The sequence below is a fragment of the Pleurotus ostreatus genome (assembly GCF_014466165.1).
Source record: "Pleurotus ostreatus strain PC9 chromosome Unknown scaffold_9, whole genome shotgun sequence".
NCBI lineage: Eukaryota > Fungi > Basidiomycota > Agaricomycetes > Agaricales > Pleurotaceae > Pleurotus > Pleurotus ostreatus.
Genome location: NW_023503164.1, coordinates 83,554 through 96,377, shown reverse-complemented (window position 1 = coordinate 96,377; position 12,824 = coordinate 83,554). Strand labels below are relative to the sequence as shown.

The 12,824-nt window shown below is 51.3% G+C and overlaps 5 protein-coding genes across 5 annotated transcripts; 3 read left to right on the top strand and 2 right to left on the bottom strand.

Annotated features, from left to right (window-relative positions):
• Nucleotides 1-670: 670 nt before the first annotated feature.
• Nucleotides 671-2,483, top strand: PC9H_011258 (uncharacterized protein; the record flags this gene model as incomplete). Its single annotated transcript, XM_036780743.1, has 5 exons — nt 671-1,069; nt 1,116-1,269; nt 1,318-1,661; nt 1,711-1,785; nt 1,842-2,483. The coding sequence occupies 5 exons, from the start codon at nt 671-673 to the stop codon at nt 2,481-2,483; spliced, it is 1,614 nt and encodes a 537-aa protein (XP_036626598.1).
• A 385-nt stretch (nt 2,484-2,868) lies between these two features.
• Nucleotides 2,869-5,823, bottom strand: PC9H_011257 (uncharacterized protein; the record flags this gene model as incomplete). The annotated part of the gene is made up of 7 exons (XM_036780742.1): nt 2,869-2,884; nt 2,949-3,388; nt 3,450-3,833; nt 3,887-4,719; nt 4,777-5,505; nt 5,572-5,731; nt 5,764-5,823. 7 exons carry the CDS (start codon nt 5,821-5,823, stop codon nt 2,869-2,871), a joined length of 2,622 nt encoding a protein of 873 aa, XP_036626597.1.
• Nucleotides 5,824-6,456: 633 nt separating this feature from the next.
• On the top strand, nt 6,457-8,867 carry PC9H_011256 (uncharacterized protein; the record flags this gene model as incomplete). Its single annotated transcript, XM_036780741.1, has 7 exons — nt 6,457-6,603; nt 6,655-6,840; nt 6,897-7,002; nt 7,061-7,184; nt 7,233-7,295; nt 7,345-7,621; nt 7,674-8,867. 7 exons carry the CDS (start codon nt 6,457-6,459, stop codon nt 8,865-8,867), a joined length of 2,097 nt encoding a protein of 698 aa, XP_036626596.1.
• A 149-nt stretch (nt 8,868-9,016) lies between these two features.
• PC9H_011255 (uncharacterized protein) lies at nt 9,017-11,255 on the top strand (the record flags this gene model as incomplete). Its single annotated transcript, XM_036780740.1, has 4 exons — nt 9,017-9,166; nt 9,222-9,307; nt 9,360-9,581; nt 9,632-11,255. The coding sequence occupies 4 exons, from the start codon at nt 9,017-9,019 to the stop codon at nt 11,253-11,255; spliced, it is 2,082 nt and encodes a 693-aa protein (XP_036626595.1).
• A 423-nt stretch (nt 11,256-11,678) lies between these two features.
• On the bottom strand, nt 11,679-12,215 carry PC9H_011254 (uncharacterized protein; the record flags this gene model as incomplete). The annotated part of the gene is made up of 2 exons (XM_036780739.1): nt 11,679-12,038; nt 12,093-12,215. The coding sequence occupies 2 exons, from the start codon at nt 12,213-12,215 to the stop codon at nt 11,679-11,681; spliced, it is 483 nt and encodes a 160-aa protein (XP_036626594.1).
• Nucleotides 12,216-12,824: the final 609 nt, after the last annotated feature.

The following is a 12,824-nucleotide window of genomic DNA, read 5'->3' as shown; positions in this document are numbered from 1 at the left end:
ATATTGTACACACCCTGCAAGATGCAAACTGCACGCGTTTCGCAGAGAAGTATGCGTACCCCTTGCCAAGTTGCCTTGAATGTCGGAAGGGTGGAGAAGAACTTTGCCGCTTTAAGAGTAAGGAGTCAGCAGCTATTACTTATTACCCGCATATTCTTGACAAGCGTTGTAGATTTGCGACGCGTAGCAGTGTCTACTTCACGTGTCAGCGTTGATCTGCTTGGGGGTCGGTATACCCGTTGGAAGAAGACTGATTCGACGACCCCGGACTTCCTCTACGCAAAGTCCCTTACCCCTCGAATAACGAGGCAAGATATTGATTATTTGAAAGTGAGAATCACATTACCTGTAATATTCGATGCTCACCCGGATGTGAGAAGACATCCATCGCGGGAGTACTGCTCTCTGAGGTGAGACGAAGCGTTCAAGCCCTCGATACCTATCAAGGGCCAATCACTCCTATTTTACGATCAGGCCATTATAAGGATCTATGCGGTATAGCTAACAGTACTTCTCCTCTTATTGATACTGATTGAAATTCCCAGATACATGCGACTGGCCTTTAGATGTTGTGTCCTGGATTTGCAGGACCTGCGGTTCATTTTCCTGTCTAAGGTGCCCTGCATTGGTGAGGGGATGCTGTAGCGTCGATAATGTCCTGGCATCAGCCATGGATCCAATGGAACTCCGGGATTTTGAAGACCAGCTTCGCGCGTTCTCGTTGCTACCTATCGTCCCCCCTCAGTCCCACGACGGGCAACATCTTGTGGCATTAGACTCCATTCTCAAGGATGCAATGGATTCGAGTAAGCGAGCGGTGCCGACTTTGCACGAACAGTGCTCACTAGGCGAATTCAATTCATTTTGGTCGATGGGGATGCCACTCGTCGTCAAATTCGGAGGAGATCTACAATGTGACTGGTCACCGATATCTCTTGCCACCCTCTTTGGTAGTGACAACTGCTCCATAGTGGATTGTGAAGATCGGAATTACAACGAAGAATGTCTAGTCGACGATTTCCTGCGAACTAAGCTATTACGTCGGCAAGGGCGCGTACTCAAGCTTAAGGTAAGAATCGCCCGAGCCCGCAGGTCATAGCTTGAATATTACTCAGGACTATCCTTCTGAAACTACGTTGAAACTGAAGGCATCGGAACTGGCCCGCGATTTCAACTCAGCCGTACCAGTGTCCGAGTATTGCAGCGACAGTGGACCTTTAAATATTGCAAACCACTTCCCTATCAACTATTCTTGCGTCCCTGATCTCGGTGAGCCAAGCAATGTATATGTAGAGTTGTATATTTAATGAGCCGCAGGACCGAAAATCTATGCGGCAATGGCAAGTCGACAGAATGGCCGTCAGCACGGAAGTACGCGCCTGCACATGGATATTTCGGATGCTGTGAATATCATGGCAAACAATGGCGAAGCTCGGTGGAACATATTCACGGCAGAGGACACAAAATTGCTTGATAGCTTCCTCAAGTCTCGATTCAAATTGCCGGCGAAATATCGAGCAGGAGATTCAGTCAACGCCCACCATGTCTACCTAACACCGGATCACCTTAAGGAACTCAGAGAAAAGCATGGCATTGTACCGTTCACATTTCAGCAGTCCTTTAGGGACGTGGTTTATATCCCAGCTGGATGCGCCCATCAGGTACGATAGCCATTCGCAACGAGTCAAAGTGTTCCTGACTATTTTGAAGGTCTCAAACATCACGCCTTGCATCAAAGTTGCTATGGACTTCTTGTCCCCCCAGAGCCTCAAGCGCTGCCTTGAAGTCGATAACATGTTTCGATCTTGTAGCCAAGCTACTGATACGCTAGAATTTTATAGCCTCCTCATACACAGTTGGATGGCGTTGACATTGTACGAGACAATGCATCGCGAGCTTCAGGGCTCCTCACTACACAGGTGCGAGGCTCTCTGTGCGAAGATATGATGATGATACCAGCATTTTCTAGGACTCCGTCCGTCGCAAGGCCCGGCTCGATCCACATGGCGATGGAAATCGACAGCGATCCTGAGTCATGCCAGGCCATGTCCACGGAGCCTGGTGCTGGTCGTGAGCACGACCCACCTCTTGTGGAGCTCCCTCGCGCCCCAGAGGCCCTTTCCGAGACTGCGACAAGTATCCAGCCAACGGCGGACGCTCCAGGTGGCCAGTACCTAGGTCGTCCTCACACTCAACCCGAAACTCATCAAGCCAGTTCACCACCGCTCAACCTCGTAGACGTCCACGATCCCACGCTAGACATCTGTTCCACTGCATTTTCCGTGACGGAGACTCCTCCCATGGTCGAACTACCAGGGCCCTCACAGCCAATATTCAACATTGCGCCAACATTCACTGCTACGTTTCGTTCTAGTGTCTTAGGCAAGCGTAAGGAGAGGACCTGCGTGACATGTCAAAAGAAATACCCCGATTGTCCTGGAGCAGTACGGCGAAAGAGATGCCTCCTTTTTACTGGTAGTTAGTACGGGTTTTTAGTGCGGCAGGCCTGATTGTACCTGTAAACTCTAAGTCCTTAATTCGAACTTGCCACAGATTCACTGGTTGAGATTGCTCCTTGTGATCTTGATCGGACGCGTCATAACGATGATCATTTAAGGTTGTGGGTCCGCGAATTAAAATTCCCAAAGGGGGTTGTGGGTCCTCTTTATTCGGCGGTAGCAGCAATAACCGAGATCTAGGACAAGATTCCGTTGGGCCACAGGGTCATAAAAATAGGGCATGAAGTTGCCGACTTGAGATGATATATATGAAGTACATACAAGGCGGGAATGCGGTATCAGACCAGACGAGGACATGCAGTAGAAATTAAAGAATTGATACAATGTATCAGGTAAACTAGACCAACACTCAATCAATCTGGGAACTATGATAGTATAGTAGACAGTAAAGATGCGGTCAAGAAATCGGTGGAAAAACATGAGACATACCTGATCAAACCATTTTCATGGCAGAATGGGTAATCTTGATTCATTGGCTTGAGGCGGAACTCAACTTGCCTCTGTAGAGTGATCCAGGAAGCATGGTAGGCGTTCCTAGGTAGCGATGGGACAGGCTTAGCCTTGTCATCCACTTTCACCGGGATCCTACCTCGAAGTCGTGGATACTGCCCTCGTAGGTCTTGCTTCGAGCGACGCGAGAGGAGATAAACACTGTCGAATGTCTCTAGCCAATCTCCGACTTCTGTCGCCCTCCACGCCGGCGTGATGACCTGGTATATGGGACGTCTGGCCCGCGCTCCGCCATCACCAGCATCATCGACGTCTGATTCGTCACTAGACATACCATCGACACCCAAGCGTTCAAGTAGAGGCACATGCTGGCGAAGTAACGGGTGTTCCTGGGCAACATCAAGTCGCATGTGAAATAGCTATGGATACAAGGAAATCAGAGTCCAGAGACTCAATGGTCGTCAAAGAGCTGGCTCTTACCGAACGCTTCCTTCCTTGGCGCCTGGCCGTGCGTTTCGCGTCCTCCCGTTGGCTACGGGATAGACGTGACTGGTGGCGTGTCTGTCGCAAAGACTTGATCCAAGTGGCGACAGCCTCCATCGTGGTTTCTTTGTCAAGCTCCACATCCGCCCATTCCTCAAAGGCCTTGACAAATACGCGAGCTGCAGACTTATTCCACGGAGACTTCGGAGGTCCTAAAACATCGTATCTGAAGTTCGCTTTATCGCAACAGTCCGGGGCAGACAAGCCATCATCCGTGTTCCACAGAGTCGCGTAGCTTTCAGCTTCTTCTTCGCTTACAGAGACTTGGAGCAATCTATGCGATCCACCGACGAGATAAGTGAAGTAAGTACGAATCTGGGACTAGCACAAAATGATAAAGTCGTAAATGGCTGTGACCAAATTAGACAACTCACTGCAAGAAGAACTGTGTCCGCCGGCCTCCGCTTCGGGTTACTAGTTCTCTTGGGCTCGCTGCCCTTGCGCCGCGGGCCATCTGCTTCTCGAAGGGGGCGTTGTTCAAGTGCTTTGATCTGATCTTGGACTCGTAGACGGTCTGACTGCACAGCCTCTATCAAGCCTTTGATCTTGCCCCCGAGTTCTTGACGATCTGTTCGTATGACTTCCGCCAGTCCCAAGACCTGCTCGCAAAGACGATCAATCGGGTCTATTCGTGATACATGGCTACTTCCATATCGAGCCGGTGCCTCCCGATAACGTGGGTCATTCGGAAGATACCATTGCCATGGATTCAGTCCTTCGGGCAAGGGAGATGAATGAGTGGGGGGGGTGGGCTGAGGATCGCGCGGCGAGTGGATGGGCTGACTTGCCACGATATCATGAATCTCGGCGGGGACCTCGGTCGTCCCAGGAGGTGCGTCAGTATGGTCGTCAAGAGCAGCATTATCACAGTCCATAAGAGACAAAGGGGAAAGCTCGCGCTGATAGAGGGGTTGACCAAGAATGACGTCGTAAACATTACTGTGGGCATACACGGCATCATGACTCCGAGAACCTCCACCACTGGAGGTCGGAGAGGACATCACCATATCCGCATCGAGCCCATGATACCAAGGCCCCACATCTCTCTCAGCCTCTGCCTCAGCCACAACCTGGCCATCGAGGGCATCTGGAGCGATGGTAGCGGTGTGTTGTGTTGGACGCCCACGATACAGCGACGCTAGGGTTTGCGCAATGGTAACCGGGGTTGTGAACAAGTTTCCGAAAAGATGGCTAGAAGTGGTTGTATCTGGATGGACTCCGTCAGTTGCGATCTAACACAGGGTTTCCATGAGGCTATACATACTGTTCCCACGTTCATGAGAGTCTCGAGGTCGAGACTCGACGGGGGGGGGAGGGCTACGTTGTTCATCACTCTCGATAGTCGTCCGCATCGCCGATACAGCAAACCTATGAGAGGGGCGCATCGCCCTTGGACTTTCGATACCCGGGACTGTTCGAATGGGTGACAACAACGTTGAGGGTGGTTGGATCTGTGACTCGGAGACAAAGGGCTGGTCTAAGCCTGTATCTGGGCTGCGAACAGCCGTCGAACCTAGATTATTGTCACTGATCGTAGACGTTTGAGACCCAACACCACCAGCCTGATCCAAATTTAGGGGATGAACTGGTAACGAGTCCTGACCTCTTCCGCTGTCACCGAAGGCTGCGGGTTGCTGAGACCTTCGGGTTTCGTGATCAAAACCAGGGAACTCAGGACCCGGAGTGCGACCTAATGCCAGTGTAGAGGGTAACAGAGTGTTTGAGGCTCCTGAAGCGCTAGCAGCCTGATTAAGACCCCGGTCTGTGTTGGCGACTTGGCTCTGCGATGTAGTTACTACCTCGACGTCACTGATAGGAGGATGTGACCGTAGAGGGTCGTTTCGGAGGAGCTGACGATGTCCTAGATCCCGAAGAGGTTGGGGCGCAATAGGTATTGGTGTCCTTGATCTCGACCGCTGGCGCTGGGCTAGGGCTCGTAGAAGATTCGTGTTTGGCAACGGAGGTGTTGGTCTATCCCCAGCGTTCGAGGTACCTTGAGATAGATGGACGAGTCAAGTCAGAACTCTGAATGTGGCTCATGGTCTTGACGCCTTTGTACCTACTTTCTGAGTTCTCGGCTGAGTTCCCTTTTCCCGGATGCGGGTATGGAACAAAGCGTCCGGGAGCGGCACTCCGACATCGACGTTGAGGACTTCGACTTTGATGAGAGCGTACGTAGCTTGTAGTCGGAGGCTCACTGGCGCTTTCTGACGGAGGTTCTAAGACTATGTATAGAACCAATTAAGCTTACAATCACGAAAGTCTGCACACTAAACGCACAATTCCTTTGACTACCAGTTTCAACGTTCATGGACTGTAATTGCTGGCGATGAAGCTTGAAGCTTGACTGGGCGAGGGTCAGCGATAAGGGCGACCTTACGTGCGTAACATATAACTCATGAATTGCAGCCCGACACGACAACGTGTACATTATCTCGACGGCGAGAAATACACTCAAAGTTGAATCCGGGATTCTAACCATGTTTATTGAGCACGTGTTCTTTTGAGACTCAGCGCTCCGCCCCCACACCGATACAGCGTGGACGCCACCACACACCCTCTCTCGATGTCCCGAGAACAACCCCGTATTATTTGCGCCACTGCCAGCTCTACTCCACGTGTAATAGGACGTGAGTATACTACCAATCGTGCTTGACCGGGAGGTCTGAATTCATTCTCGATATCGAGAAATTTACTTTTGAGAGGAGGCCCACCGATTTACGCATGTTCGCGTAATTATGGTATCTCAATATCGAGGACACAAATCCAAACTTATATGTAGAGGACGGTTTGTAACAAGATATATACGTACAACACATGTCCTCGAGAAAACGAGGCCGGAAGCTATTATACGATGTTCTTCGTATAAAACATCCCTGTTAACTTTGCAATTGGGTCAACCCATCGTATCTCGCTATACTCTGTATCTCGAACCTCGACCGCCATGTCCGCCGACACTTATACTTTCTCTGGCGCGCTCACCCTAAAACGTGTGCAAACCCGCTCCGCCGCAGCCTGCGTGAGCTCGCTCAAGATATCCCCCCTTCCACACGAACTGCTGGCAGTGGGTGACACGAAAGGGGTCTTGACGGTAAGTAATGCGTCTGTTTGTCACACACAAGTCTTACTTGATTAATTCCAGATTCACCGGCTGAACAGTAACCTGGAGATATTCCGCAAGAAGGCCGTAGGGCGTAGCCGCCAATTGATCGCCATTAGAGCCCTGACATGGAATCCACAACATCCGAATGAGCTATACGTTGGGTTTGCCAACGGGGATCTCATTTCTTACAGACTACGACTTGATGTTGATGCTACTGACTATGAGGTACGTTCATAAACTCGTAGACACGACATTGACTCATAATGTGTCAATTTGGACAGGACCCATCATCATTCCTTGCGTTCGAAGGGCCAATTCATGACCTCGTCATCGCGCCATCAGGAGCTGAACTTTTTGTTGTATTTGGAACATCGGTGGCGGTTGTCCGTAAGTGACGGTCATCCCTGCTTGCAGATATGTCTCTGACGTATGATCGTATGATCAGGCGAAGGAACTCGGGCGCACTTGACTGTACCTCTAGAGTCTCGCCCCACTCGGCTTATCTTGGATATGAACGTCATCATTGTAATCTTTATGGTCGCCGAGCCAGGGGTTTCGCCAGCAGCCATGTGAGTTTTTCATGAACGACAAGATGTAGCTTATATATCGATGACTAGTGCCTATGACCTTCACTCGCATGAAGTACGCTGGAGGTTGTTTACCTCCTGCCATGATATGATGTAAGTACACAGTCAAGCCAACGCAATCCAACTCATAATATTATGATAGCCTTTCAGGAGCGATTTCTCATGATCACCGACATCCGAAGATCACTATTCTCCACGCCACGAAGGGCGCCGAAACATATACACTACCCAACCTCGACCACGTCTCCACCGTATTTCCTGGACGGAGTTTCCCCTCGGTAGTCGATATTGCCTATGTTGATCACGATACATTTGTCTGCGGCAGCTCGATCGGGGGTCTTCTCTTTGCGAACGTGATTTCAGGTCAAACCTCTGAAATTAGTGCGACAGTCAGAGCGACGTATATGCTCACCCGACTGGTGAGTTCTCTACATCTTTTGCATACACACGCATATATGGCTCAAAAATCAGGACGTTGCACGCTTGCGCGGGAGCCACACTCGCGTCGTAACCATCGACGGCAATTTATTATCCCCATTTTGCGACGTGTTAGACTTCACAGAGACAGTGCTGCCGAGGTCCAGGTCCAGGTCCAACTGGACGTACAGTGCCCTCGCTTTGCTCGCCGCCATGAGTATCATTTATTTTCAAGCCAGCGAGGGAGGTGCCATAGCCATGTCGTCATTGTCGGCGGCAATCGGCGACCTATCGTCCACAGTGTTCGGTTCACCGGAGCCTCCCACTCTGTCCCCCTCGGCGCTCAGCTCACCGGAGCTTCCTTTTCCCGAGTCGCCACCAGAGCCTAGCCCATCAGCACCAGCAGAGCTTGAGGCCTCGGGAAGCGCTTCCTCAGATGCATTGTCGTCTTCACCAATTATCTCCCCAGACCCCCCTTCGTCGAGCGTGTTAGACCTCCCACCACCGAATTCGCCAGCACCAGAACCATCTTCGCAGGTACAAGACTCGCCTAGCCCGTCAGCATCAGCAGAATTTGAGGACGCGGGAAGTGCTTCCCCAGATCCATTGTCGTCTTCACCGATTATCTCCCCAGAGTCGATCACGTTAGATCTCCCACCGCCGAATTCGCCAGCCTCGGCACCAGAACCGTCTTCGCAGCTACAAGGCTCGCCTATGTCCATCAGATCATCTGATTACCAACCCAGGGAGCCGGGTCCTCCACCCAGCCATGAAACAGAGTCAGAACTAGATTCATCACCTCCGTCTGGCAGTGACAGTGGCACCGGCCTTTCTGCACCTGCGTTGGACAACCCCGAGTACACGCAATTGCCCCTGGTCCCATCCGCTGACCAACACTCTGGGCAAGCATCCCCACCTCGTGCACGTAGCGTTCCGCCTGATCATGCTGGGAACCCGGTCACCATCGCCACACTTGCTCCTGCGGCCACGGTCACGATTACTCGTGATGTGCAGATTGACAAGGCCAGTGTCGGTAGCGTTGGGGGGTTAGTCTTCGGCGTCATTCTAGGAATCACCGTGACACTCGTTTCGATGGCCTTTGTTTATAATTCCGCCGCCGTTCGTGATTGGTTTGCCGGAGATCTCTCAACCACCCTTAAAGAACCCACCCAGCCTATGTCTTCCACTTCCACTTCCAAGCCCACGCCTTCCACTTCCACTACTTCTGCCGAGGTCAAGGATGAGTAGAGAGGTAGATGGATCTGAAATTAGATCTCGAAATCGGATCTCGCACGCAGTGTACTGTTTATGGTTACCTCCTTGAAGCAGGCCTTGTACATACATGTAATCTACCATCACGAGGTATATCCTCCGCACATCCCGATTCATCATTCACGATGTTATCTATATACGATATTTCTGAAGCTCCAGAGCCTGCCCTGCCTGCATCTTCTCTCATCCCAATAATGCCTGCAGAATTACCCTACAACGTTCCGTGGGCGACACATCCGCTCTCGAAACGTGAAGCTTATGATGTGGATATTGATGTGCGTACCCTTAGAAAACCAACTACCCTTCCAGTGGATTCACCAGCCACGTTAGATTTTGACACAGAACTTCACATCCTTTGCCATCAGAGACGTCCCAAAAACCCCCTCGGTCCCAGGTGCTTACCCTGAAACTCCACAGTAAGTTGGGATGAATCTACAGTGTTGATAAATATTGAAATGAATGGTGCAGCATCGATCCCAGGGCTAAAAAGATTATCAATTTTCTAAGTTTGTATTCCGAGAATAATCGGGAAATGGTCGAACGTTGCGCCCAACAACTAGGCGAAGTTACGGATCCGTACACGTTCGAGAAGAAGGCCTTCAACGCCCTATCACTGTTGGTGGCCGACGGTGACACTGCAGCACTCAAAGAACCCGCAAAGCACCTTCGTGAGCTTCTCTTCGGCGCGAAGTAATAATCTCTCTCTACATCAACAAGCTCATCTCACCCATCTCTATCAGGAAGGTCAGGTTCGCACACGCACCGCCTGACGATGATGTCTTTGGGGCACCATCTGATGCTGCCAAACCCGCGAAGCCAGAGGCAAAAGATGTCCAGGTGAAAATGGAGCCCTCTTCATCACCGTACATCTCGCCTCAAGTCACCGAACACCCAGATTCTCGAGGCCCGCGAGAGACAGAGAACCAGCACGCGCCGACGCCAGCCGTGTCCGTTTCGGTGGCCCCTCCTCACGTCCCAACTAATCCGCGCCCTAATCCACTCCCTCGAGAGTCCCAGGACGCTCCAGTGCACCCAGCCCCCTCGCATCATGTGCACCCAGCCCCCTCGCATCATGCACCAACCAATTACGATGGAAGGGAATACACTACCATACCACAACCCGCGAGTTCGTCACAAATCCCGGTCGCACAACCCTCCATCCCTCCAGACACGCCGGTACCCCCACCCCACATCCCAATCAATTACGATGGAAGGGAATACACTACCATACCACAACCCGCGAGTTTGTCACAAATCCCGGTCGCACAACCCTCCATCCCTCCAGACACGCCGGTACTCCCACCCCATGTCCCAACCAATTCTAACGACGTTAAGCGCCGTCACGCGGATTCCTCGCAAATTCCTATCGCACAAGCGCCCACCACACCATCCCACCCACAGTATTCGCAATTGCAGGGGCCTATCCAGTACCCCACATTCCAAACGCAGGCATCGAACATCTCACAAGTACCCCCGCCTCCCGGACCCACGACTTACACCTATATGCCGTTCGGAGCCCCTGGGTCGATCCCTCAACATGAGCCTCAAGGGCCACCCCATGTATGGCAACAATATCATTATCCAGGTGGCTATGCTTCCCCACCACCCCAGAGTCAGCAGGGCTACTACAGTGTTGATACATCGGCGCCGCAGGACGCCGCAACTCGTTACTACAACCCTCCCCCAGCGATTCCTGAGCCAATCTTTGAATCAGCGAGTACCCCTCGGCCAGCGCCTCGTCATACAAGCGCACCCCCCCCAGTGATCCAAGTGCAACCGACTTCGTACGAGTCGGTCAGCACCCCGGCGCGTCGCCATGTCAGTGCTCCCCCCCCAGCTCAGCCTCGAGGGGAAACCGTCTCTACACCTCCCAGGCACAATCAGCGGTCGTCGAGGTCGTCGGCATTTGAGATTGACAGCGTTTCAAACACGCTGGTACTTTACAATGGCAATGATCAGCCATTGACTGTCGCCTCCCTTGCAACGAAAAATAATGATAAACCGATAAAAGAGGGCAACCGCGTCAAGGCGCGTTATATTCTCTGCGACCGGCAATCCAACGTCCCGGTTGTCATTTCCTGCCCCATACTCCCTGTAAACTGGAAGAAGCTGGCCGGCGACTTATTCATCATCACGACAGGCGCTTTGAAGGCGGACACCGATGCAGAAACTGTCTGGATGCTGAACGAACAGGGTAGCTGGAACAATATAACGCAAGAATTTAACAGCGGGCGATTGGATACAGCGCACTTGGTGCGCCACCCGGCTAGCGCCATTGCGCCCGATCACTTCCTTAGCAGGCATACTAGCGCAGGTAAACCAGGCTGGGTGACGGCGAAAACTCAGGATACGTATAAGGTGTGACCCTCTCATCTTAATTCTTCCAGCGTACATTTGTATAAGACATGTTTTCATCTTCAGTAAATGGGTCCGAGATTATGATATATGGACGCACACCACGCGTTTACCAAGCGTTTACGCATGGATCGTCGTTTATAATCCAGGAGGATCAAATACGGGGGCGTGGTTTGATATATATAAAGAGAGGCATATATCCACAAAATTGAAAACATGTGCAGAACTAATATCCAACGATATTTACTCCTGATGGTAGGTCGGCTTAGGAATATTCACCGAAATGAACATGCAGTGACTCACGAAGATTTGCGAAGCTGATGGAGCACCCCCATCATTGGATAGAGTTGCCTCGTGCATGAAACTAAACAGGTAAATGGACACGAGTAAGCATCTCGGATAGCAGTCACAAGTGGTCGATCCAATTGATACTTACAGGCGGATTGCCTTGTGCAAGATGAGCTTGGTTACTCGAGGACATGCAAGGTATGCCTTGGTCTCTCCGAGTTGGAAAATGACCAACTCCCCGCGCCACACTACAGAGGGGCTGACCTTCCTTAACCCCTCATTGATTTGTCCAGTTTCTGTGGTATAGCCAAAAATGCGGAATCGATGGCGGTGAGATCCTGCGAGGCAGACGGTGATGTCGAACATTTTAGTCTGAGGCGGCATCGAGTGAAACCCCTTCTTGACGCTAATGTCCGGGATCTTCTGGCCACCGGCAAGGGGAAGGGTAGAGAAAGACTCTACTCGTCCTCTATGCCACTGCAAGGAGTACAGAACTCCTGAGACCTTATTCGCGTACATGAGTATATTCTGTCGGGCGCATTGAGAAATACTACTTACTCTTTTGTCTTCCCGAAGTATCGGTAGAGGCCCTATCAAGGCAGCAGGTGCAACATTGTTCCCTGCTAGCGGAGGAATGATCTGAACGCTGGGACTACGCTGATATGAGGATCGAGTGAGCATGTGGGGCGTTCACAATACACAATTTAGCGGTTCCAGGACTAGTGGCGATTTATAGGCAACTGAGCAGACTCCGCGACTTGCTCGTGGACTTATATGATACATTTCATGCTATAAATCCCGCATGCGTGGGTTGCGCGCAATGTCATTGATAAATATTGATTTCGTACTGTGCTGTATTACCAAAAGTGGTAGTCCAGCCGGCACACTACTCAAAACGGTAGTCCACCAATATTGCAATCCCGACTGCGAAATTCGGCGAGTGCCGCGTGGCATGTTGTTGCCAACACTCACCTCAGGCGAGTCTCGCTATCGAGATTAGGCCTTGAGCTGGAGGAGTCTCGCTATCGAGACGGGTTCACGATATCGAAACATCGACCAAGGAATGCGCGCTGGCCTTGAGGGTCTCGATACCGAGACAAACCAAGTCGTACATTATCCGAGTACGATGTGCGCTGGCCTTGAGGAGTCTCGATACCGAGATAAAACCTCTGCATACGTGCTATGCTTACCATGTATATTGATACTGAGGGATCTTAACTTGAGTCATGGTCACCCAGGCTACTACCTACGAACCTCCGATATGACCACAGATAGACTCGAAGGCGGCCA